Genomic DNA, 26,210 nt, shown 5'->3' with positions numbered 1-26,210 from the left:
GTCTAGGAAGATAACCTGCATAACTCACATGCGTCTTTCAACACTACTCATGCTGAGGCATAATGCTTTTTTTAGCATTATCATTCCCAGGAAATACACTACATTAAAATCAGTTGCCTTATCATCACTAGCTGGTTTATAATTTGGATGTGTTAATCCAAAATTAACTCGTTTTCCTATCTGGTGACTTGATCATCATGTCTCAAAACACAGGCTTTTCTATCATTATACAATGGTGTGAAAAGGTGTTTGCATCATTCTTTTAGTCAAATTTAAATGTTACAGATGATTAAATATATTAAATATTAAATTAGTCAAGTAAACAACAGATATATGTTTTTAAGTTATGGCTTTTATTATTAAGGAGAAAAAAAATCCAAACCTACATGGCCCTGTGTGACAAGGTGATTGCTGCCCCCCTAAAGTACCAAACGAATACAGATACTGTGAGATATTTCATGCAACATTTCCATAATATATTTTGCGCACTTAAATCAGTTGGAGACTGAACGCGGCAAGGCTGGCGCTGCACTTAGATAAGCGAAGCGGTCAGCAGTGTGGACAGTAAAAATCCCTGTCAAGTGGAGCTTGTTAGTTAAATGTGATGATTCGCCAGTCCTGACATTGCCCCAGTCTGTTGGATGTTGGAGCTGGACTGTCCGTATACTGTATACTGACACCAATTACTAAAGGGTTAAAGTTGGTGTCTGCCATTATAAAAGAAAAGCACAGGCAATAGGATTTCCTTTGATAGACAGCGTCCGGCATTATGAAGTCAAGAGAAAAACTCCCAATTAAATAAAACATAAAATGATTGGCAAATAGAGCTTTTGCGCACGCTGTAAAATGACCAACAAAAACAAAGCACTTCAGTGGACTCTGAAACCGAGATGGAGGAAAGGTTGATTATAATGATTTAATTATATCTTACCTCAATACCGTGAGGAAGGCAGTCTACTGGAGAAAAATGTAAGGTGTGTTTTGACCATAAAAGTGTGCTGGTTTACAGGGACAGAGGTGAGATGGGCAGAGGAACTTTGACAAACAATAAAGTTCCTCACATTATTCAATGCTCTTGAATGTTAAATATTTGATTTAGCTGTGGTTTATAACTGTGTGGTCTTACAGTAAATCAACGTCTTAAGTTGTATTAACATTAACATGTAAGGTAAACACTGCCAGGACTATTCATTCAAATTTAAAAAAAAAAATGTAAATGTAAATTAGTTACATTAACTATATCAATTACTGTATGAAAGTAAACTACTATTATATTTTAAATAGGGTAACTTGAAATTGTAATGAAAATCTTCCCAACACTAACTGTTTAGGATACTGTACATAATTCCCCTTACTGTACTCTTGCTGAAAAAGAATCCAGTGTACTGTCTGCAGCACCTGGGGAATCAGTGAATATCCATAAAACACCTCTATGATTTATCTGACTGAGGCCCTGACCTGTAATATGGTTTTACACATTCCAAATTTAAATAGGACCACCTCTGTCTAACCACCAAATTATATTAAAACAGTCAAGCAATTAATAAATTCTTTACTACATGAACGTATGCAAGAAATAAACTGTAAAGAAAAACACACACACAGGCACTTGAGGTTTGTGCTGATCATTGATTATTTATTTTTTACATCTCGTCCTCTATTTGACAGTTATGTAATTTCTATATTATTTATATAACTACACCAGGCTCATGTTCCACTTATCTATGACCTGGTTAAAATGCTGATCTATAGAAGCATATTTAACTTATTGGTGTATATATTTACATAACTAAGTATTTGAAATATGTGTGATTAGATCATCTTCACTGTAAAGATAATCATCTTTATTTGTGCCATAGTAAAGCATGGGTTATGGTACCATCTTGTGGTCAACATTTGTACAGGCCTTATAGCCAGTGTTTTCAAAATTCGCAATCACTTATCAAATCAGAACTGAATTTACCAAATGTACTCGCATACTTTACTAGCAGTATGCAGAGTGCCTGGCATGTTCTGTGATTCAGAATATGTTAATGCTTTACAAAACACATTTGCACTTGCACAGTGTTATTGATAAATTACAGTCTGACACAAAAAAAAAAGTCATGTAAGCCATGTAAAACTGATTCCACAAATAAATATAACAAATAAATATAACATAAAATGTATACATATAATTTTACTAAATTAATATTTAAAAAATTAGATAATGTCCACAAAAACAAGTCAGATCAGGTGAATCACAATGTAGGTAAGAAGATAAAACTGGGATTCACACTATGCAGTAAGTTGTTGCACTAATTTATAAGTTTTAAGTTATAACTTAATTTATAACTATCACCTGGGTTTTGTCAGGTGATACTGGTGATACTAACGACAGGGTTTTATAGGAAGCTAATTCCACAGGAGATGATTAACTTAATGGGTACTGATGATTGCTGTCAGAGAGAAGCGCCATGTTCATTTGAACAAGAAATAAAGATAAATAGAAATGTGTCAGTGTCTGGTTTTGGTGCGAATCATGACCATAATCAAATTGAACTCTCACAAACTCTCATAGCTGAAACTGTTCGGTATTGGTAGCCATGATTAAAAGTTATTACTGCATGTGATAGTCAAATCAGGTACTGCAAGTTTGATCATACCTTTGGTACTTATAACTATCTAATATTGATACTTTCCTTAATATGCTATGAGGTCATTATACATATGTAGAAATCTGAAAATGTTTCAGAATTCAAGTTGCTTCTGAACAAAGCTGGAGGACAAGCAGTTTGTTTCATACAGAGAGATAACTCAGACCACATCGGCTTTCACATCTGCAACTGGAAAGGAGCATTTAGAATTGCATTGAGAGGTATCGTTCTCTTGCCTGTTAAAAGCTGTGGAAAGACATTAATGCCAGGTCTTAAGTAGACAAACTAGTCTCATGGGAAAATGAGTTTTAGCAGGTGAAATTCTCTGGATAAACCACTTCTAATTTGGTGTCAGATCACATTCTGATTTGACAAAGAAAAGAAAAAAAAAAAAAAAAAAAAAAAAAAAAAAAAAAAAAAAAAGATATTCTGCCTCCTCAGATTCTCTAGCAGCCTCTTTGACGCCCCAGGTACTACAGCAAAATGGTTGCCATGGCCACATAATGCAGAAGTGATGACCATCCTTGGTGACGCTCTTTAAGCAGTTGGGACAATGCATCGTATTTGCATACATTTGTGGTCTGAAGCACAATCCTGTCTGATTCGAGAGGGCAATTACCTGCGTTTCTAATCAGGGCCGCCTGGAACAACACTCACGGACATGTTCTGTGTACATCTGCTACTGAGAGCGTAGTGAATGGTGGGAAACGGAGGAGAGAGGGAGGATATGGAAGACTGGATACACCTGGACAGTTGATATGCTGATATGTTCAGGAAGAAGGGTAGATGAGAACGGTAAATCACACATATGGTTCCACAGAAGTGAGGTTAAAAAAAACATGCCTCCAGGGGAAACTGCGACACTAAATTTGGGTATGACAGGCCTGGGTGGGTACTTAGTTCTCGCCAGGGTAGAGTAGTCTTTCCTTAATTTAAACTTTTTTAGTGACAGATGACATAAATGATAGAACATTACCAATCATGCCTTGTACTGGGAAAATGCAAAAAAGATTGGGCACTGCCCCCTGCTGGCAGAGGAATTTCTTGCCATTGATTTGTGGGAGTCTTTTTAATGTGCATCTGTGCCAAGCCAATCAGATATAGTGACAGGGACATGATGCATGTAGGCTTTTTTTAACAGCTGCCAGATTCAATCTTCAGGCCACACAGTGCAGAAAGCGTAAATTCTGCCAGTTTATGGATTAAATCTGGATGGATTGATCTGATGACTAAGCCACAGGAAGAACACTAAAAGGTTGTCGCCTGTAAAAAAAAAAAAAAAAAAAACTGCTGTATCTGTACTACTACATTTCTGCTGATTTGTGTCATTTAAAGAGAATTATGGGCAATAAGTTTAACAGGTTGGTTAAATGGAGTAATGATTTTGAAACAATCTGCTGGTCTAGTTCTACTTATCTGGAAAATTATAATAATGACAGACAAATAATCTTGATTTTACAACAGTATAACTACATCCAGAATACACCCTATTTATTAAATGTTACTGAATATTAGTGTTTAACGGGTAATTTTGAAACATAGTCTTTCTATCCTCAAGGAATAGATCCACTTATGATTAGAGGTGTGAACCTTCACTAGTTACAATTATCAATGCCTCGATATTGATACATTAAAATGAATCCCATAAAATCCCTACATGGTCACATGATGTTTTCAAACACAAGAGTTAAGATCTCATACACCGGTGTGGACACTTTGATTTGCTACTATGAACAAAAAAGGTCTATGTTCAGTCCACACTCCCCTGACTCCTCAACTCCAGAAAAATTCCTGGTTCAGACATCCGTGGCGTCAGGTCAAACACCAACCCGGAGCAGCACTGTACTCAGATCAGGAGGCCACAGTCACTACCGGCACTACTGTTACCGAGAATTACCAAAACAAAATCACCAAGCAACTTCATTATGATGTAATCGATTATGTTCTGCACTGCATCAATGCAATATCAACCATGTTTGCATCGCAATGCATCGATTATGCGATTAAATTCAACACATCTACTGTTCATCCACCCACTTGGCTTATATAATATGTAATACTAAACAGAATGTGGTGCTGTGGCATGTAATACCAAAAGTTTCAAGATGTAGTATCAGGCAGACCAAAAGCCAAGAAAATAATCACACCAGTGGTAACATCTAACATTACCTGCAGTGTACCTATTGTGCATGACCCTTTTATGAGGTTATGTAATGTAGGCCATCTGTTATACAGTAACATTTATATACAGTAACTTTTATATACAAACGTTCTAAAAAATAAAGTGCACATCATAAACACATAAGGTTCACAGCTTCAACATCATCAAGGGAAATAAAAGTTATTTTATAAGACATCAAGACGTCATGTGTTAAAACCACTGTGCTTTTGCAGAGCATTCAAAAAGTAAATGGTGTTCACAGAATTATTATTAACCGCTATTGTCTTTTGCTACTCTTATCTTGTACTGTCTACTTCCTGCCGTGACAATGTAAATGTCCCACTTGTTGGACTAATAAAAGTCCATCTTATCCTATCTTATCTTGGGTCTTACATTAGAATGGAGCTCTTTATTAAGCACAATTAGTGGCAGGGTATCTGATTTTAAAAGAATTCCAGATAACTTACTCTGAAAATTCCTACACTGATCCTGTTGTGTTTCACTGGGGACTACACATCTGAGAGGACTGTCAGAATTGTGCTTTGTTCCTGTGATTAATTTAAGACTGGACAACTACAAGAAACAGGCAGTAAGAACAGAAGACAGGTGATCTGAAGCATTTAAATATAGCTCTTGTATCCCCTAATCTAATTTGACAATTAATTCCTGCTGAGTTTCCGGAGAAGCACACACATCGAAAAAATAGTCTGTTACCACATTATGTAAACTTCTACATACAATATGATATTTCTGCTCTCTTATGCATTTTCAGCCATGGTGTCTCCAGATCCACTGTGAAACTGAGGGAGGTTGGAGGGAAGAACGAGTAAAGATTTTTTTGGGGACATTCTTACCAGCGCCTGACCTGCAAGGAGGTGATGGGAAGGGAGCGCAGGCCAGAGCCAAGCACCATGAAGAAAGTGGCCAGCAGAAGAGACGACCGTAGACCTGCAACACACCAGAATAGAACCTGGTCAGTTCTAAGTACCAAACAATTAGATGATGGTGTGGGGTTTATAGTCAGTTGCTTCTTAATTACAAGGGCAGCATTCTCCTACAACTTGGTGTGTCGGGTGTGTCAAACCCAGGCAGAAATGTAGAATGTTTTCCTACGAAACACAAAATGTATTAATATTGTGGCTACCACAAGCCATGGTGGACAGTGATATACATACATACAAGTTACTTACCTTACTTTTTTTTTTAATGTTTAGGTACAAAAAGGCCAACATTCCAGATAGCAAGAAATTGTTAATGTTTAAGCTACAAAAGAGGACAAGCAGGAAGATCACAAACAGCATCAGAAAACCATGCAGGGACCAGGCCAGCAGCAGTTTAACCTGAGCAACATCAGCAGTACTGACCCATACCTTGCAGAGGGTGTGCACAGCACATCAGTAAATATGTAGTCCTTTCAATTAGTTGGACAGTCTCCCCAAAAATGGGGTGGGAGCCACTGGTCGGTTGAGGGTTGAGTGAAAAATCTAGATGTGATTTACCTGACTGATATCATGATTGTGATTTTGACCCTGACCATATAGAGCAGTGGACTGCTTCACAGGGAGCCCTACACCCCTGGTGTGGCCTTGAGTGTGAGATTCTTACATCCACTTTCCTGGCAGTTCTTGTGGGATGTTCCCATCTGCACTGGCCAGGACCTGCCAAAAGCAGTCCAAGTAAAACCGGCAAACCAATGAGAGGGTCATGTGTGACCAAAGTTCACTTGTTCATGTGGAGAGTAGAGGCTCCCAGTTGTTGTTTAATCAAAAAGATGAGCTAGTCTAACTGAAAAATGTAAAAAAAATTGTGCAAATAGGAAGATGTCAGAGTACAATGGGCACCACAGTTTGTGCTTTATGGGACTGTGTAAGCATAAACTGGTCAAGGTGTCCAGTGAAAATCAGCTCCATGCTCTGTAACATAATGCATAGATAGTGCAGATGACTAATGTGTCAAAAAATTACTCATATACAAATCAATATTAAAATTTTGTATTAAGTTTGATATCAATTAGCATTATATCGATATAAATTATTATTTTTTCCATCTGCCGGTTTACGGAAACTAACAGTAGACTAGTGGACAAGCCTGTTTGCAGGAACTCTTTCAAAGTTGTCACTATCATGTTTCTGATGAGAAAAAAAAAAAGAAGTGTAATGTGGTTCCCATGCACTATTGCAATGTCTTAAACATACAGTAGACTGAGCAGGCTCAGAAGAAAACTGAATATTTGCACAAGTTTAAAATATTTTATTTATTTAACAATATTAATGCCCTTTTCCTATTTATTAGGTTTTAGATTTATATGGTTTTTATTGTATTGTTGGGCTTTCTTGGTAGTTTATTTGGTGGTTATATTATCTGACTTCATTAAACATATTCCTGGTTTATTAAATAAATAAAAAAAGTTCCTGTACTCTCCTCGGTATCAAATACAATACTTAATATGGGTATCAAGTTTGAAATTTCAGTATTGTGACAAGCCTACAGAAAACACCTCAAGCAGAGTCAACATAATTGATTAATAATTTGATCATTTATTAATCAAGATCATGTGCCTTCATCCACAAAACTCACACTCCTAGCACTGAACAACGTCTGGGACATGGAACAGTCAGTCAAATACTTGCTGGCCAATGACGGGAAGCATGAAACATGAGGTTTGTGTCAAACATTGAGGTTTGTGTCCAAAGGCAAATGAGAAAGGGGCGGAGTAATGGCAAAGTCTGCAGTGAGAAAAAGTTGGTAAAGACATTTAAATAAATGTTTACAAGATTACTTAAATAACTTTTTGAGAACTTTTTTATTTTTGATATCACTTTTTACATGATTGGACACGGGCACGTGCATCCTCATGCCCAGCGGGCAAGTGCATGCGCAATGGTTAAGTGCATGCATGGTCAAAGTTGAAATAGGTGGGATTCAGTAGTGGTGGACGAAGTACACAAACTATGTACTTGAGTAAAGGTAGAGATTTCCAGGGAAGAATTTTACCCCAAGTAAAAGTCCTCCATTTTAATTTCTACTTGAGTAAAAGTACAGAAGTATTTGCCTTCAAATGTAATTAAGTATCAAAAGTAAAAGTACAGTACATTATTGAGACTCTAATGTCAATTTTGTTTAAAGCAATTAATTTTAGGTCAATTTTTTACATCAATTTTTAGTAGAATATCATGAATTACTATGCCACATATTACCAGATATGTACTGTACATTTTTATGACGCGTCAGATTCGCTTGTCCGGAACAACTGACAATCAGTGGAGACAGGGATAGTCACCCTGGAGACACTCGGGGTTAAGTGTCTCGCTTCATATTTTTGGCACATTTTGACCATACAATAATTAAAATTTATTTTGACCTATTAATCCAGCACACGTTGCCACACATATGCTAATTATTGTACAATAAATAATTCCAAACATTTCATAATAATTTTACCCCTTCATTTTATGATTATTTCATTAGTTATTTCATTAGCATAACAAGGTACAGATCTCTGTTTTTGATTTGCTCGTTGACTGTCTCCAGCTAACCCAGAATGTTTGCTCATGCACCAACCCACATCAACCCTGACATTAACTAATGGAGCAGAGTGTGGGGAAAATCGTGATTTCACTTCAATTTCAATATATCTTTTTTAGCCCTATGTCATATGTACAATATACTGTGTTTGAGGCATGCACGGAAAAACCAGAGCTGGTGTACATGTTGTACTCATCAATGGAAGAACTCTTCTGGCTGGACCAGAAGCCAGTGTAGTTTGAAAGATAGAAAATTGTTTGGTTCAAAGAAAGTAATTTGCAATGTCAGTCACGCTTCCAATATAATTTTTTAAAATAAATTGACAATAAATAAATTGACAAACCAACAAACTAACCAATCAATTATCAAAATAAGTGTTTTCAGTTTATCATTATCGCTAGATTAGACAAAAGGAACCTTAAATGGAATAGCCAGCCAAAGGTATGGCCCTTGTTGAATCAGTTTGGCCTAGTGGTGGCCTAGCGGTTAAGGAACAGGCCCAGTGATCAGAAGGTTGCCGACGGTTCGAGATCTGACACGCAAAGCACCGTCCCCACACACTGCTACCTGGCGCCTGTCATGGTGCCCACTGCTCAGCAAGGGTGAGGGGTTAAATAAGGAGGACACATTTTGTTGTGTGCACCGTGTGCTGTGCTGCAGTGTTTCACATTGACAATTACTTCACTTTCCACTTTCTCAATATCTAATTACAATAAGTAAATTAGAATTATGTAGAAATGTAGCTACACCAACAGCCCACATAACTGTGATAATATTTAAGAAATAAAATTAAATATTATTCAATAGTTTTCCAATAATTGTGGAGGACATTGTGCATCGTTGCCCAAATTGAAATATTTCACAGCTCATTTGAAACCTTTTATCGCAACTTTATAAATTACGTATTTGCCTTCATATTTATCATATCATGCACACCAATACCCTGATTTGCTAATTAATCATAATCAACACACATTAAACAATTGGTAAAGAGTAAAATCGGTAAAAGAGTAAAAATTGGTAAAATCATGAGTATTTTATTGCAATAGGCCACGGCTTCCTGTTACAATTTCTTGTTCTTTTGTGAATCCACTACACTGGCACATGAGAGATGGCACCACACAACACCTTAAACTCAGCTGACTGTCATGTGATCAACAGGAAGTGCTGCTGTTGCATCAAGTGGGGCGCAGTAATGACCTGACCTGTCTTTCAAATACTTGAACTCACCCGGGGGAACCGGGTCTCTCTGTCTGCCCCACAAGGACACCCTCCTCATATACACCAGACATCTTTAAATATTCAGTATGACCCATTCAAAGCACATAAAAACAATTATTTTAAGACAATAAAGAAGACCTTTTGGATAGAAGAAATAAATAATAATTTTAAGGTGACATTCATTTAGAATAATACACATTTGAATGTAAAACTTTTAAATTGTATACATGTAATATTAAGGATATCTTATTTGGTACATTTTATAAAAACATTATTAAACGTGCGTTAGATGGCGTTCTCCAGCGTGTCCGTCCTCCTACCTTTTTTATCCATCAGCCACATGAAGAGCAGCCACGGACAGAAGCCCACCGGGCCCCACAGCACCAGCAGCGCGATGTCGGTGGAGGAGAACTCGAAGGCCCGCTTAGCGGAGTTCTGGATGGGACCCCAGCTGTTCCACACCATGCCCTGCATGAAGCCCAGCAGCGAGAAGAGCGTCAACACCAGCCACCTCCGGCCGTACACCCTGCTGTAGACTGGCTGGATGCTCGGCTCCGACTGAGTGGGGCCCAGCAGCGGCTCCCGTTCGCTCTCGGTGCTCTCTGTGCTCTCGGTGGCCCCCATTGATGGAGTTAAAACGCCTGTTGCAGTCCGAGTCGGCGAATTCTAAAACACCTCCGCTCCGGTCCAACAACAACAACCGCTGACATTACCTCAACTGAAATAGCACTGCGCATGTCTCTCGATTAGTGGGAAATGACGACACGCATGTGAAACTGTGACGCTTTGTCCACCATTATGGCTCCTTTTCTTAACGGGGAAGCGGACTCAAAGACACAACAACCGAGCCAAAATGGCGCTGTTTCATCCTCTGCCTTCATTCAGAAGAAACGTGTTCACGTGAGGTTTGTTTACGCTAGGGCTTGGAGTTCGAAACACTTACGCGGTAAAGAGAATCTGGGATTCTTCGCTTTCTTGGTGTATTTTGTTTAAGGTGACTCTTAGAAGATTTATTACAGTTATGAAAAATAAGCCTGAATAAACCAGTAGAAAACTTTCAACAAATGTAGTAAGTTTGCCTGGGTTAGCATGCTAATGAGCGCGAACTGAGCGAAAGTTAATGCTGAGGAGTTCAGCATGGTCCATGTCTCTATGTAACTGTTTCAGCTCTCAGTATGAAACAACTAGACACACTGAGAAAATGCTTGCAAAACACATTTTACTTATAAATGCAATCTGACGTTGACGTCAGTGTCCCATTTTTCCCCAGGACGTCATGTCTTGTAAACCCTTCAGCCCTGAAGAGGCCCGTGGGATTGTTGAGTCCCTCCAGCAGCCAGCAGTGTTTCTGGACATGACAGGGGACTGGCCGGGGCTCAGCTGGACAGCAGATAACCTGCGGCTGTTTCTGGGAGACAGGACTCTCCGCTTTCGAATGGGGAGAAGACAGACAGACACGTGTAAGTTTTTCTCACAGGTTGGAAGACGTGGAGGAAAATCTGAGCTCTACTGGGCTCAGCAGATTTAGGTGGAGAACTGAAGACAATGACACATTCTTATCAGTCTCCTCTGAAACATTTTACCCCTCTCAAGAGTATGCACTACAGATTTTTAAATTGAAAGTTAAGTGATTGTCGTTGTGAAACACTGCAGCACAGCACACGGTGACAGAACTAAATGTGTCCTTTTAACCCATCACCCTTGGTGAGCCATGGGCAGCCCTGAAAGGCACCTTGGGGAGAAGTGTGTGGGGACGGTGCTTCGCTCAGTGGCACCTTGGCGACTCAGGATTGGAATCTGCAACCTTCAGATTACCCGCTAGGCCACCACTGCCCAAATTAAAACTTTGGCCAATATCAAACCCAATGTATTTGTTTTAGTTTAGTTGTTATGTATTAAAGCAACCAAACTAATTTGAAAAAATCTCATTATTAAGTGAAGAAAAAGTGAAGTGATTGTAATTGTGATACCCTGCAGCCATGACAGGCGCCCGGGTAGCAGTGTGTGGGAACGGTGCTTTGCTCAGGGGCACCTCAGTGGCACCTTGCCGGATCAAGATTCGAACAGCCAACTTTCTGATTCCTTAACCGCTAGGCCACCACTGCCGCAAATCAGGGGAGAGCGCGAATGCAGTCCCCCACTACCAGAATTTATGCAGTCAAGATTCTCACATTTGGGGAATTCGCAGGGTCAGCACAGCCAGATTGCAATGGCTAAGCCTCGCCCTGGGTGAACCACCTTCTTCATCACGGTATCTCCCCTGCCAGGTAAGTATCAAACATTATTTCATTATTACTTTTTGTCACTCATCTTTGATTGGCATAAATTCAATCATGCAACTTTATAGAAGCAATACTCTTATACTATCCTGTGAATAACCCTGTGTCTCAGAAGTAAAAAAAAAAAATAATAAAAATCACTAAGGGTGGTAGTAGCCTAGTGGTTAACACACTCGCCTATGAATCAGAAGACCTGGGTTCAAATCCCACTTACTACCATTGTGTCCCTGAGCAAGACACTTAACCCTGAGTGTCTCCAGGGGGACTGTCCCTGTAACTACTGATTGTAAGTCACTCTGGATAAGAGCGTCTGATAAATGCCGTAAATGTAAGTGTAAATGTAGTTGGGGCCTGCTATCAAAACGGGGTGAATTCATCTTTCACACCTAATCCTTTCCTATAAAAATCTTGTCAGTTGCTCCACTTAAAGTACATAAACTGGCTTTTAGTAGATCCACCACACATAGATTTGAAAAAAATATGCCCGTTCTGTCTGTCTGTCTGGTTGGGATTGGCTGTTCATATACAGTTTGAAAAATAAATACTTGATACATAGTTTTCCTACTTACAAAGAATGGAGAGATCTATATTTTTAATCATATTTTTATATTTGTAATCCCAATCATCACAGTTGGGATGTGTTCTTGGGATTGTACTGATTGGACACAACAAGTGGAGTTCATACCCAAAAGTTCTAGTTCAGTCTCATCTGTGCACTGTTACTTGTGAGCAGCCGAAGGAAGGAGGATGTAAAATGGAACAGGAAGGGATGTTAATGTGACAAAGTTTCAAAGCAGATAAACTCTAAACAAACCGACAGTTACAGCTCTCAGGGTTCAAACGTTTTCTCCCTTCGCTCATCCTCATCAGCTGTGTGCTTCGGCTCAGGATGGGACGTCACACGGGCAACCCAAAACAAACTGAGGAGGGGCCCGAGTGCAGCTACCGCACACATAAAAAAAATTAACGAATTAATTAACAAATCAATACATTTAGAATGACGGTCAATGCGGCCATCACGCTTTGTTACTGTGGTCCTCAACCAGGTCCTTGTGAGTAGTTCTGGGCTGATTCCTCGTCGTTCTTATGATCATTGACACTCCATGAGCGTCTTGCATGGAGTGAGCTTGACAGCCATCTTAAATTTCTTCCCCTTTCTAATAATTGCACCAACAGTGGTTGCTTGTCGCCAAGCTGTCTTGGTAGTCCATCCAAGCCTTGTGCAGGTCTACAGGTTTGTCCCTGTGACAGCTCTAGTCTTGCCCATAGTGGAGAGGTTGGAGTCTGATTGATTTTTAGGTGTTTTATACAGGTAACGAGTGGAGGATAGGAGGGCACATGCAAAATGAAATATAATTATAGAGGGTCCATAGTGAGTCATTTTCTGTATTAAATATTTTAGTTACTGTCTATGATTGTTAATGTGTAGCTACGATTAAATTTACAGCTCTCTCCATTCTTTGTGTAAAAACATATGAAACGTATCAAAAGTATTTTTTTCCCCATTGTAGCTAACACTAACATGCAACATGTCCTGCAAAATCTCATATAACCAGGTGCTTGTGTCTCCTCCTCATGCTGAGGAATCACATGACTGCAGTTGTGTATGTGTAACCCAAATTCACTCCTTTAGGTTTTTTTTGGCGCATTCTTTTGAGGGCTATTCACACATGTGCATTTTTTTATTATTATTAATTTAAATAGCATATTCATTCTGACTGATTTTTATGATTCCTACCCACCAACCCACCACCACTCATTTATCCAGTGTGAAACATCAGTGCATCCCAACTAAATTCGGAATATCAAAATGATATTTTACACTTTTCTTTATAAGCCCAGTGCAGGTTAAAAGTGGATGTTCTCTATTGTGAGGACAACCAGACTGGTTGGACACCTTTTTGATTGGCCAAGTTTGTGTGAGAGAACATCATCCTAGCTGTAGTGGTGTACTCTGAATAGCCTCATGCTTTGTCTGTAATTGATTGTTTTTTGCAGCATTCTGGATATCTCTTGCTCTTTTTTCAGGTTCAGTTTGTATATATTTTCACAGCTCCCCTATTTGAAACCCAGTGTTCATATGTGGATGCCAACCTCAAGGAGTTCCTCTGCTGGACCAGTGGGCAGAAAGGCACTTGTACTGGACCCTTTTGTGACTATCTGATCTCAGACTACTGGGCCTATGCAGACTACAAGTACATCGCATTCCTTTTCAAGGATAACGAAGACATGTTTAAGGTCAGTATATGAGTGAACTAGTTTGGTCATTTTTAAGATTTCCCTTATTAAGAGGGGCATGAAATGCTCTAGAATCCATGTGACGAATCAGTGTGCCAAATCCATGTGCACTTCACATCTCTTTAAATATAATTTAACATTTTGACAAGCTAATATCTGAAGGATGTTGCTCAGCAACAGCAACCATAACAAAACAATATTATCATGAAGAAACAGTAGATACTGTACCTTGTGTGACTAACTGTAAACACTAAAGTGAGTCAGAGTGGTCACAATGTTACATTAGAATAAAGTTGGATTTAACATGGGTTATAATCGTAATAATAAACCTAACGTAGTGCTGTACTGTGATATCTGCGGGTAAATTGAACTTGTCCTGTTTCATGTTACACTTTACACTATGCATTACATTGCCGAAACAGGGCACTATTTCTTACTGGTGTCTTCTCATTTCAAACTTTCTGTGTATTTTCTACCCTGAGTCACACGGGCAGCAATATGAGGACACTTTTGTCCAATAACATGAGGGAGTGGTGTGGTTGGGGACATCTTCTTGACGTCCCATGCTCATCATTGCACTCAGAGAGTGACAGGAGAGGAGGATGGTAGTAGCCTAGTGGGTAACACACTCACCTATGAATCAGAATACCCAGATTCAAACCCCACTTACTGCCATTGGGTGCCTGAGCAAGACACTTAACCGTTAGTTGCTCCAGGGGGACTGTCCCTGTAACTACTGATTGTTAGTCGCTCTGGATAAGGGCTGTAAATGTAAAAATGTAGATGAGAGCGAGCAAGTGGCGGAGAGAAAAACTGTGCTGCTAAATAGCTTCAGTCACATGGTGATGATGACCCATGATATTTAATGGAGGGCAGGAAATAAAAATGGAGAATACATTGCAGAGTCTTTATTGTGTGGCTTTAGACCCAGTGTCTAGACAGAAATACAGGCAAATAATAAAAAAATATATTGGACATAGCCCAGATCTCATGAATTATTATTATTATTTTTTTTTTATAAAATCAAAGATTTGCCAGCAATGGAGACTGTTGATGTAATAAGCGACTCCCCTAGCCGTGTCTGGGCTTCACCGTAGGGCTATGCGATATGGCATAAAATTAATTGTGATATAAATTTGAACATAGATTATACACTGTATATATTGCGGTATGTAATTTGATAAGTACATTTAAATGTAACTTTTTTTTTTAAAGGAAAAAGTGTCCATAGCAAAGTCACTGCAGCAGGAAGTTGTATAATAAACTTTTTACAGATACATCAACATGTATCATAACCGGATACCAGATAAAACAATATCTGGGCAATTCTACCGAAAGTGGATGTGATTGATTATATAACATTTTAGGAATTTCTCTATATTTCTCTTTCCAGGATTCCCAGATTCTATTTTGTGATTTTTAAAAAAAATCAATATTAATCAATAAAGGTTTTCATAGTCACTTTAGACATTGAATTGGCATTTGCAAAATTAATTGCCATTTGAATAAACCCATGGAAAAATGGAATGTAACTAAGGATTACATCAGCACTTTGCACATTGAATTGCCAGTTGCAAAATGTAATATCAAATTACATGATCAGATTGGATATTGAATTGCTAAAAGCTTTCTCTGATTGAATATTGCTTTGCCATTTGAATATTTGTGCTTTAAATCTTCCATAAGATGGACTGATCTGATAATTAAAGCCCAATGTCTCTTAAACAACTTAAAATGGGTGGAAAGATCTGCCTTTGAAAATAAAAAAGTGCTATGTTTTTGTAAAGTAGTTCACCCCTCTTTCTCTTTTACAGGATGTTGTATGGTCGGACTTTGGATACCCAGGAATCAATGGGGCAGCCAGTACACTGTGGCTGGGCACAGAAGGAGCCAATACCCCCTGCCACATGGACTCCTATGGGTGTAATCTGATATTGCAGGTTCAGGGCAGGTAAAAAGGGCCATTTCCATTTTACCTTCAGATTATCAGCATTATTTTTTATGTTCTGAGTAGCTTTCCCTGAAACTGAATACATGAATAATGCTTCATCTTTTTCACCCAGGCATCAATTAACCCACCACCAGCATTCTGAAATCTAAGTAATACGGGAATTGAGTGACTATAATTTTTATTTTCTAATAAATGTTTTCATTTTTACCTGTCAACAATATTACATTGTAAAAATGTAATTACGTGGTATATTTCATTATATATTTAACATATTATGTGGTATATTTCATTATAGTAATCGTGACCAGCATTTATGTTGTGTCTCATTTCTGTCAAGTCATAAAGGGTTATTGACAAAAAATAAAAAAATTTCATTGACACTGGTGGCCATTGATATGGTGGCAGAAATATGAGATATTCAATATGTGACTCTTGTATGTGCAATCTCATTGTATGTTTTTTTTTATAGTTAATTTATAGAAAATAAGTTTTTAGCACCTACAAACAAGTTAGAAGTATGATCCTCACTGCCCTGTGACTTTAAAAAGTTCTTCTGTTACTCATATTAATGGTATCTGTTTGAACTTGTATTTCAATATGCACAGAAAATGGCTCATCAGAATCCTGTGTCTATGTGCAAGAGCAGAAATAATTTTAGAAATGTAAATGAATTTAAAGTAAATTATTTTAAATAACTTGTGCGCATAGAATACTGTTTTTCATGTTAATGGTACTTTGTACACTACTTTTGTTTAGTTGATGAATTTGCTAGAAGAAAATGTTTTTAACAGTGTCAGTTAACATTTGAGGACTGAATGTCCATTGTCTTCAATTCAAAGCAAGGGATCATTAAATAACCTGAGGCCTCTGTCCCTGGTATAAGAGCCTTAATATAAACATATTTCTGGTACATCCGATCTCTTTCCCTTGATGAGGTCTGATAAAATTGTTTCTGATAATATTATTTTCCATCAGGCCTCTCCATTTTGACATTTTTGAGTTTTTAAATTCAGTTGATCTGAGTAATGTGATGTTGATTCTAGCCCCGGTCTTGGCCTTGCCTTCGTCTCTGTGCCCTCAAGTCTCAGCAATGTCTTGGTCTCAGTTTAGGTGGTCTTGACTACAACACTTTCAACAACTGTATGGGTTGCTGTATAGAATTTGTTCCCTGTGTGCTAGTTTGTTGTTCAGTTAAGGTTGGGGTGGGTAAGACACTCTGCTATGAACCAGAAGACCCAGATTCAAATCCCAATTACCACCATTGTGTCCCTGAGCAAGACACCTAACTTTAAGTTGCTCCAGGTGTCCCTGTAACTACTGATTTTAAGTCCCTCTGGTTAAGGGCGTCTGATAAATGTCGTAAATGTTGTTCATTGTCCGCTAATACCACCCTCCCTCTGGTAGGCGTCTGTGGTGAGTGTTTTTTTTTTTTGGTTACTTGTATGTAGCCTCACTGTCTATAAATGCACTTTTGTTTGTTAGCCCTCATGAGTCTCTCTAACCGTCTCCCAAACCCATCCATGTCACGTTACTCTACTCACCTAGACAAGGACGTGACAAGGGGGGCCACAAAATGTGTCACCTTATTTACATTTACATTTATGGCATTTATCAGACGCTCTTATCCAGAGCAACTTACAATCAGTAGTTACAGGGACAGTCCCCCCCTGGAGCAATTTAGGGTTAAGTGTCTTGCTCAAGGACACAATGGTAGTAAGTGGGATTTGAACCTCTGACTCTGTAGTGTTCTGGTTCATAGGCAAGTGTGTTACCCACTAGGCTACTACCATACCTTATTGCAGTCTGACCAGTTTTAAAACGTAAGCACATGTCGGGAAAAGTCCCGAAGCTGAAAAGTTTGGGGTTGTTAACTGCACCCGGTTCTGTTGGGAGAACACTTCCTGTAGATTCAACATATAAGCCATTTTTATTGTCAGGATGTTAGTGTGTTTAAGGAGGACCAGAAACCCACCACTATTTTCCGAGACTCTGGTGTGTTAGACACCTGTCTCCCCTTTTCTGATGATTCCTACCTTGGTTCTGATGTCTTAGTGCAGGGAATTGAGTTGGCCTCTGGCTGTTGTGCGTCCGGTGGCTCAGGTCTCATCTGTGTGTAGCTGAGTTATTTGTTAATAAACCTGATGGGTTTGTTATGTCCCATAAAATTGAAAAGAAATGATCGTTCTGCAAACACAATCTTCTGCTCTGTTGTACCTATCCTTTCCATATGATTCGCTGCTCGTAAATTACTTTTGGTGATTGATTCAAGTTATTCACATGCTGTTAATAAATGTATTAAATGTTTTTTTGATGAAATGTTTATTGGTTCTTGATCGCTTTTGTCAGGTGATTGTGACCACATATACAACATATATAAAACTCTGGGGCTAAATCCCGTTCTTCCATGGCAGGTGATGACCCAAATCAATACAGAGATACAATACAGATTATTTATTATTGAAGGGGGTTCATTACATTTCACAGGGTTTCTCTGATCAAAACCACAGCTACCCTCTACAACAGTGCACCCCGCACATTTAGTATGTTGTATGTTGTATTTCTCAGTTTTCTTATTTTTAATAAATACATTTTCATGTTGTCATCATGGGGTGTTGTGCATAGAATTCTGAGGAAAAAAATTATTTGATCTATTTTGGAATAAGGCTGTAACATTACAAAATGTGGAAAAAGTTGTGAATACTTTCCAGATGCCCTGTATTTCAATGTCTTCTCCTGGACTGCTGGATATGTACAGTTGCGGGTCATCTGCACAACAGAGGTAGTTGATACTACAGAGATAACCCTATTTGTTCTTTTTCCACATTTTGTAATGTTACAGCCTTATTCCAAGATAGATCAAATGCATTTTTTTCCTCAGAATTCTACACACAACACCCCATGATGACAACATGAGGTACTCCATATTTGCTTTTTCTGAACATTCACCATTGAGATCATTTGTAACTAATTAGAGCCGTACTCTAGTGTGGTCAAAAACCTGACTGTAATGCATCGTGTATGCTGTACTTTTTCAGGAAATTCATGTGCTGTTTTGATGTGGCTTTCTAGGATTTTCCCAATAAATGTTAGGTTCGAGATTAGGCGGTAATTAGAATTTTTTTCCTTTTTTTATTATAGGATTTGTAACTGTTTTTAATTAATGTGGGGACATAGCCAGTGGTTATATATGCATTGATAAGATCCAATAACGGCTCCCGCATGTTCCCAACAAACTAACCTTCTCACATTCTTACCGAGGACAAACTAAAAATTGCAATTAGTGACCTAAATATACAACATAAAAAAAAAAGAAATACAATTTCTTTTATTGCTTTGTGAAATGACTAATTGCATTTTGCTTGCATTAACTGCCTTAAAATGACATATTTATGAGGATAAATGAAACATTCACGTCTATAGGTTTGTTGGCCCAAATGTTGTCTTACACCATGTGCAAAAGAACTGTTAGATGATGATAACAATGAAGATAATTGCATTTAAATAGAACTAGTTAAAACTGGTGAAAATAGTGATTATAGGCTCAGTTCACAAAGGTGTTAATCTAGATATTGTGTTGAGTCTGCTGTTGTTCTTGCTGCCGTCAGTTAGTGTTTATAGTCTGTTTCAGCTGACCCCTTTGCTTTTCTGTATTAATGAAGGTTCTCATTCAAGGCAATCATTGCTGTAAGCATTTTGGATTTCTGCCATTTATTTCTGCTCCATTCTTCGGGTGGCAAGCTTGAGTTTATGAATGCTATCATTGTTCCAGGGAGCTCCTTTTTTTGATCATAATTTTCTTCCTCTGGGTTGGTGCCAGTTCATTCAAGGTATTGCGAATGTGTAATCAAATAGCTCAGTGGTCCATCTGAACTTTTGCTATTGTCCAAATACTTATTTTCTGCACTTTTATAAAACAAATAAATTCTTAAAAATCATACAGTGTAATATCCTGGATTTTTTACATTCTGTTTCTCACAGTTGAAGTATACCTATGATGAAAATTACAGACCTCTCTCATCTTGTAAGCAGGAAAAGTTGCACAATCAGTATCTGCCAAATTCTTTTTTGCAGTAATTTCTTACATTTACATTTACAGCATTCTTCAGTGGCGAAAAAATGTGTTGTCAGTGGCTGTTAATTGACAGTAAATGAACACAGAATACTGGGATTCACACTCTGTTACAATAGTTATAAATACTAAACAATTGTCACGAGTAACACGCTTCTCTCTGTGTGTAGAAAACGGTGGCACCTGTTCCCCCCTGAGGACACCAAGCGTCTGTATCCCACCCGCATCCCATATGAAGAGTCCAGTGTCTTCAGCCAGGTCAACGTGTTGCAGCCAGACCTGGACATGTTCCCAGGCTTTAGAGAAGCCAGAGCTCACGTGGTCACCTTACAGCCTGGACAGGTAACCTACTCATCATGCATACCTGAACACATTAACAAACTGCTCTAGAAAGTGTAAAAGCTTTGAAGCATCCATAGTCAGAGTGAAAAGTGTGTCATCAACTAAAAACAAATCTAGTCACACTCCACATTATGGTTGAAGGTCAGAGAGGACAATTTTGTTGGTGCTATTTTCTCTAAATTATATTAATGTAAATAAGCCCCAGAATCGTTGTGATTATGTTTGTCCATGTTAAGACGTTTAATGCTTATTTCAGTTCATTTTGGCTGTCAGAGTTGAATTTGTTAAACCTAGAAAGAAAATATGCGGTGTTATTTTTACTTATTTGATTATTTAATAATGTTATTGTTATATAATAAATCATATAATAAATATTACAATAAACCGTTACAATAATACCCATATGTGGTTAAATTAATAGTCCTAAATTGCTGGACATTTGTTTATAGTATTAAAAGTAGATGGCAATCAATAATAAATTATATTCATATTGGGAGGAAGATTTTTTATGAAGGTTGTAATGCTGGTGCTCAATGTGAAGGATATAAATATTTGGTTCCAGCATGTCTGCAAGTGCATATTTATTTATTATTTAGTTTCAATTTACAAATTAACAAATACATTTTACCAGACGCACTTATCCAGAGTGTCTTACAGTCCGTAGTTACAGGAACAGTCCCCCTGGAGACACTCTGGGTTAAGTGTCTTGCTCGGCGATACAATGGTAGTAAGTGGGGTTTGAACCTGGCACTTATCAGGTGTCTAACCCACTAGGCTACTACCAGCCAGATAGACAGTGTAAACAAACATTTTTGTGATGCACAAGGAGAAAACTTTTTTATGAAAGTTATATTTTGTAAACACCTGGTATGCTGTCTACTGTCCAAATTAATATGACTGTTAATGCATAACAATATAGAAACTAGAAAAAGGAAGTTTCTGAACAAACTTCAATTTTGGCTTGGAAAGCAGTTAAGAGATGAGAGGAAGAAAAATGTATGCAAAATACCCCCTCAGCATGATGCTGCTCTCACCATGCTTCACTGTTGGGACTGTATAGGACAGGTGATGCCTGCACAGCAGAGCCTTTTTTCCTCCACACATACCACTCAGAATTAAGGCCAAAAAAAGTTATATCTTGATCCCATCAGACCAATCTTATTTTTCACCATCTTGGAGTCCTTCAGGTGTTTTTTGTTTTTTTAATCAAACTCCATGTGGGCTTTCATGTGTCTTGCACTGAGGAGAGGCTTCCGTTGGGCCACTCTGCCATAAAACCCTGACTGGTGGTTGACTTTCTACAACTTTCTCCCATCTCCCGACTGCATCTCTGGAGCTCAGCCACAGTGATCTTTGGGTTCTTCTCTCAATATATAGACAGCCCACCACAGGGTGCAAAGACCATTCACTCACAGCTATGGGCAATTTAGACTCACCAATCCAGCTAGTGTGCATGACAGTTTGAGGAAGTGTGAGGAAACTGCACAAAGCTGGCAGACTCTGCATTCTTTAGTCTTTAAGTGGTCTGAAAGTTTAATCATAAAACCAGATCAGGCAATGTACCACATTTAGTTTATCTATGCACATATTTTACTACTGAGGTCTTTCTTCTTGTCTTAGGTTCTGTTTGTTCCCCGTCACTGGTGGCATTACGTTGAGTCAGTGGACCCAGTCACCGTCAGCATCAACTCCTGGATGGAACAGGTAAACCGTTGCAAGTGTTCCCTTATGATCAAGCGAAGATGATCAGGTATACAGATTATTTTTATTGATTGGGATGTTGTGTAAGCTCCCAGAATGCCACAGTCACTGTCTTGTCCTATGTTTTCCTTCAGGAAGCTGATGATGAAACCAGGGTCGGAGAAGCTCTCACAAAGACCCTTGTTTGTGCGATGAAGACCACACCCAGTCAAGACAACAATGACAACTGGTTGAATCCCACTGAGGTTGAATTAAAAAAATTACTTATCACTTACTATATAATCACTTAATATATAAGCAATGTTACTGAAGGTTTTAGACCATTTGAGCACACAGAACAATTATAGTATGGTACATGTTTAAATAAAGAAAATGTTTGTTTTCCATGAAGATGTGAAATGCCCAGTCTCAACTCTCCAGTGCTGGTCTTAACCACCAGTATCATACATGCATGAGCTTTGATGCTTGCAAAGTCAAAGTCAAGATTTCCTAAGTGTGCCCACATCTTTAGGGGAAAGTGTTGGCCTATGGGAGAAAGGAACCGGGCTCATAATCAAAATGTTGCGGGTTCAAGTCCTGAACCGCCAAGGTGCCACTGAGGTCCCCTTGATAAAGGCACCATCCCCACACACTGCTCCACAGGCACCTTTCATGGCTGCCACTACTCACCAAGGGTGATGGTTAAATGCAGAGGACAAATGTGACAATCACTTTCCCTTTCACCCTTTCAGTCCTGCTTTGGGTGTATCCTGAAAAGGGTCCAACATCCACCTTGTTAAATTTTAGCAGATTAGTAACAATAATTCTTGTTGCTTCTCACATCTGTGCTTGGCATACTATATATATTGATCCACTTTGAAAAACAGTTTTCATGTTATTGAATATTTCTTAATTGAGTAATTATTCATATTGGGATGGCATATTGTTCATCACAACAACATTTCTGTGCAGCTTACAATAAGGTAAACATATCCAGTCAAATAGTCCCCACCCAAAAAATGCTTAAATCTCCCTCACTATTGATCCAGGATACTCATGTAACCAATCAGCCTGCCACGTTTTACTAAAGGTTCCCTACCATGAATATTATAGTTCCTTGGTAATTACATTTAAAAATGAGCACAAATGTATTTTTATTAGTTCTATCATACCCCCATCTCCTCTGATGAACCATTGAATTTTTCTGGAAAAAGACTGACACAACTTCCTGTCTGCACCAAACGTTGTTGGTGAATGGTGTTGATGTCATTTCAAAGAATGTCCCCTCAACTTCTATAGGCCTTTCTCCTCCTTGTCCCGCCTCTCTACTCCTCATTATCATTTAAAGCTACAGACACGGAGATTGCGTGTCCTGGGGAAATGTCATTGTGGGACTGGAACAAGGTGGCTGTAATTCTGCATTAAGACTGAATTTCGGAAAGAGATTTACGATTCAGTATAAGGGGACCACTAAGACTGATAGAAAAGCAAAAACATTTTCATGCCAGGGGACCTTTACAATCTGATGAGGTCTGAAGGTGTGATGATTTGCCATGAGACAAGGAAAGAAAGGAGCTGAATACACTTCAGAAGATGATGACTAGTAGACCCATCAGTGGTTAGAATGTGGCTTGCAGAGTTCTCTGTGAGGAATCTTGGACTGGCAGTTGTCCTGGAATGCAGCTCCGAGTTCACTGTGCTCTATACTCTTGGCAGAGTGCAGACCTCACAACAGGACAACAGGCACTGCACAATAATTCATTGTCTTAAATGAAAACAAGTCAGTAAGTGTGTGTGTATATTTAAAAAAAAAAAAAAAAGATGGGTATGTGTCTGTGTTGCAGGATGGAGTGACTTCTCATGGTGAGAACCTGCAGTACCTCAGTCTAGCACTGCAGGCCTGTATGAAAAGGCGTAGAGTTGCTGAGGTTCCATCACCAGCAAAGCAGTGCAGTTCTGGTCATTTGAAGAGGAACCACAGTGGTCACGTAAAGACAGAGGACCATGAGGGCTCAGTCACTTTTGGACCTCACCTCATTCCTGTGTTCTGTCAGACAGAGACCCATCCTGTCTCACCCAGAAGCCGGTCTGAAAGTGAAGCCCAGTCCTCACCCACCCCCATCTCCACCAATGAGCTGCTGGAGAGTCTGTTGCACCCAGAGCTCATAACCACACTGACCAGGCTGCTTCTCCGTCGACGAACTGAGATGATGAGGGAGCCGCTGGAGTGAGTGAATGTGAAAAAAGTTACAATAGACGTGAAGAACCTTTCCATCAAAGTCAGTAGACACAGAAATAAAGAGAAAACATCTGTTGATTATGTTTCTGTATTCTGTATCTGTAAAGAAATGGGTGACCCATTTAGTTGCTGAGTCCAGATATGTGAATTCATTGTTCTTCACTTGCTTACTCTATAGATTGGTGCTCTGCTTAGCTATCATTGAATGTCATGGAAGAAGAGAAATATAATTACCTATATTGCAGAAATTCAAGTAGCACCAAATGTAACCTCTGCCCATCCATACACCATTAATAACCACTACAGGAATGTGTTATACATCAGAGGCCGCAGCTAATACCGCAGCCATCCAAACACAATCTCTACAGCCCACAAATTAGCCCCAAATTAGACCCCAGCAAGTGTTGATAATCTATAACAGGTCCTGATGGGATTCAAATGAATTCCACAAAGCATTTCTTCAAGAAATTATTAGCCGTTCTCTATGTCGGATGAGAAAATGCCAGAAACAATGAACCAGGCTATCATAACACTTCTTCAACCACACATTTATAATGATCTGTTCCTATTTATTTGGGGCAGGGGTGGCCTAGCGGTTAAGGAAGCGGCCCCATAATCAGAAGGTTGCCGGTTCGAATCCCGATCCGCCAAGGTGCCACTGAGGTGCCACTGAGCAAAGCACCGCCCCCACACACTGCTCCCCGGGCGCCTGTCATGGCCGCCCACTGTTCACTCAGGGTGATGGGTTAAATGCAGAGGACAAATTTCACTTTGTGCACTGTGTGCTGTGCTGCTGTGTATCACATGTGACTTGATCATGTGACATGATCACTTCACTTTCATTCATTTATAAGTCTGCAGTTTTGCCAGAGATCAATAACCATTTCCACATCTACAAAACAATACAGAATAATGGAACAAGCAGAGGCGGTTTTTGAGAGGTGCACCTGCTGCTTGCCGCAGAGGGAGGGCATGGCAGGAGATCATCTGGTTGGAGCAGCATCTAATAACCTGCTCACAAAGTAAAACACAGCACTGTTATCTCTTTATTCGAAAAATACTGCTCAGCATCTGCAGTACCCATATTGCGCCTCTAGGGGGTTTACTTCAGCGAGGTTTACAGCCAGGAAATTTTTTCAGAAATAAAAAACGTTTTAAATCTGTATATGGTGATGATCTCTGTGCCCACCCAAAATTATGAACTATCAGAAATGGTATCAAGTGTTGCCTGTCTGAAATTTTCACACATGACCTGTGCATTGGACTGATGGGGTGGTAGTAGCCTAGTGGGTAACACACTCGCCTGTGAACCAGAAGACCCAGGTTCAAATCCCACTTACTACCATTGTGTCCCTGAGCAAGACACTTAACCCTAAGTTGCTCCAGGGGGACGGTCCCTGTAACTACTGATTGTAAGTCGCTCTTGATAAGGGCGTCTGATAAATGCTGTAAATGTAAATGTAAATGATGAATGGCATACTTTTACACCAAAAAATGTATAAGCTCTTGACCGCTGAAAACTCACTTGGTACGGGTAAAATATAATGTGTAAAAATATCAACTAATACCTTCCTGGACCAAAACATTTTTCACTGTAAAATGTACCCGGGAACTTTTCTCATGTGCACTTAGATTTATGATGAATATGATGGACATTTCCTTGTAAAATAAATAGTATTGCAGCCTGCAGTATTTAAGGTGTCACAGAGGTCCTTGGTGTGCCTGTTTACTGCTGCTGGGCTGAAGTCGAGGGGGCCGGGTGCTTCCAAATGCATAATATTGTTAATCCAAGTTCATTATATCACAATATAGGTTGGCTGTTGATCCTGGAGTGCAAAGTTAACACAGATGGAAGATGGACAAGAAACG

At 39.0% G+C, this 26,210-nt stretch overlaps 2 protein-coding genes and 1 non-coding gene across 10 annotated transcripts in view; 1 reads left to right on the top strand and 2 right to left on the bottom strand.

Annotated features, from left to right (window-relative positions):
- Window positions 1–10,275, bottom strand: part of slc49a4 (solute carrier family 49 member 4) — a 27,945-nt gene extending 17,670 nt beyond the window's left edge. The window contains exons 1-2 of the mRNA XM_028990761.1: window positions 9,864–10,275; window positions 5,652–5,745 (exon numbers count right to left, since the gene is read on the bottom strand). Coding sequence (XP_028846594.1) covers window positions 5,652–5,745; window positions 9,864–10,167 — 398 coding nt within the window. The 5' untranslated portion in view covers window positions 10,168–10,275. The remainder of the gene's footprint in view (window positions 1–5,651; window positions 5,746–9,863) is intronic.
- On the top strand, window positions 9,891–26,210 carry hspbap1 (hspb associated protein 1). 8 transcript variants are annotated; one of them, XM_028990763.1, is made up of 9 exons: window positions 10,412–10,537; window positions 10,814–11,003; window positions 13,876–14,060; window positions 15,875–16,011; window positions 20,251–20,422; window positions 22,043–22,126; window positions 22,258–22,368; window positions 23,947–24,381; window positions 26,154–26,210. In XM_028990763.1, exons 2-8 carry the CDS (start codon window positions 10,820–10,822, stop codon window positions 24,331–24,333), a joined length of 1,260 nt encoding a protein of 419 aa, XP_028846596.1. In that variant the 5' UTR covers window positions 10,412–10,537; window positions 10,814–10,819; the 3' UTR covers window positions 24,334–24,381; window positions 26,154–26,210. The 8 variants fall into 8 exon arrangements, with proteins under 8 accessions (XP_028846600.1, XP_028846596.1, XP_028846595.1 ...); XM_028990767.1 differs by lacking the exon at window positions 26,154–26,210 and having other exon boundaries at window positions 9,891–10,448; window positions 23,947–24,419; XM_028990762.1 differs by lacking the exon at window positions 26,154–26,210 and having other exon boundaries at window positions 23,947–24,419.
- LOC114797526 (U1 spliceosomal RNA) lies at window positions 11,656–11,818 on the bottom strand. Its single transcript, XR_003750903.1, has one exon. It is a non-coding gene; the product is annotated as a U1 spliceosomal RNA (small nuclear RNA).

This window comes from Denticeps clupeoides, chromosome 9 (assembly GCF_900700375.1).
Source record: "Denticeps clupeoides chromosome 9, fDenClu1.1, whole genome shotgun sequence".
NCBI lineage: Eukaryota > Metazoa > Chordata > Actinopteri > Clupeiformes > Denticipitidae > Denticeps > Denticeps clupeoides.
Note: the sequence above shows the minus strand (reverse complement) of the source record. Positions and strands in the feature narration are given on the sequence as shown.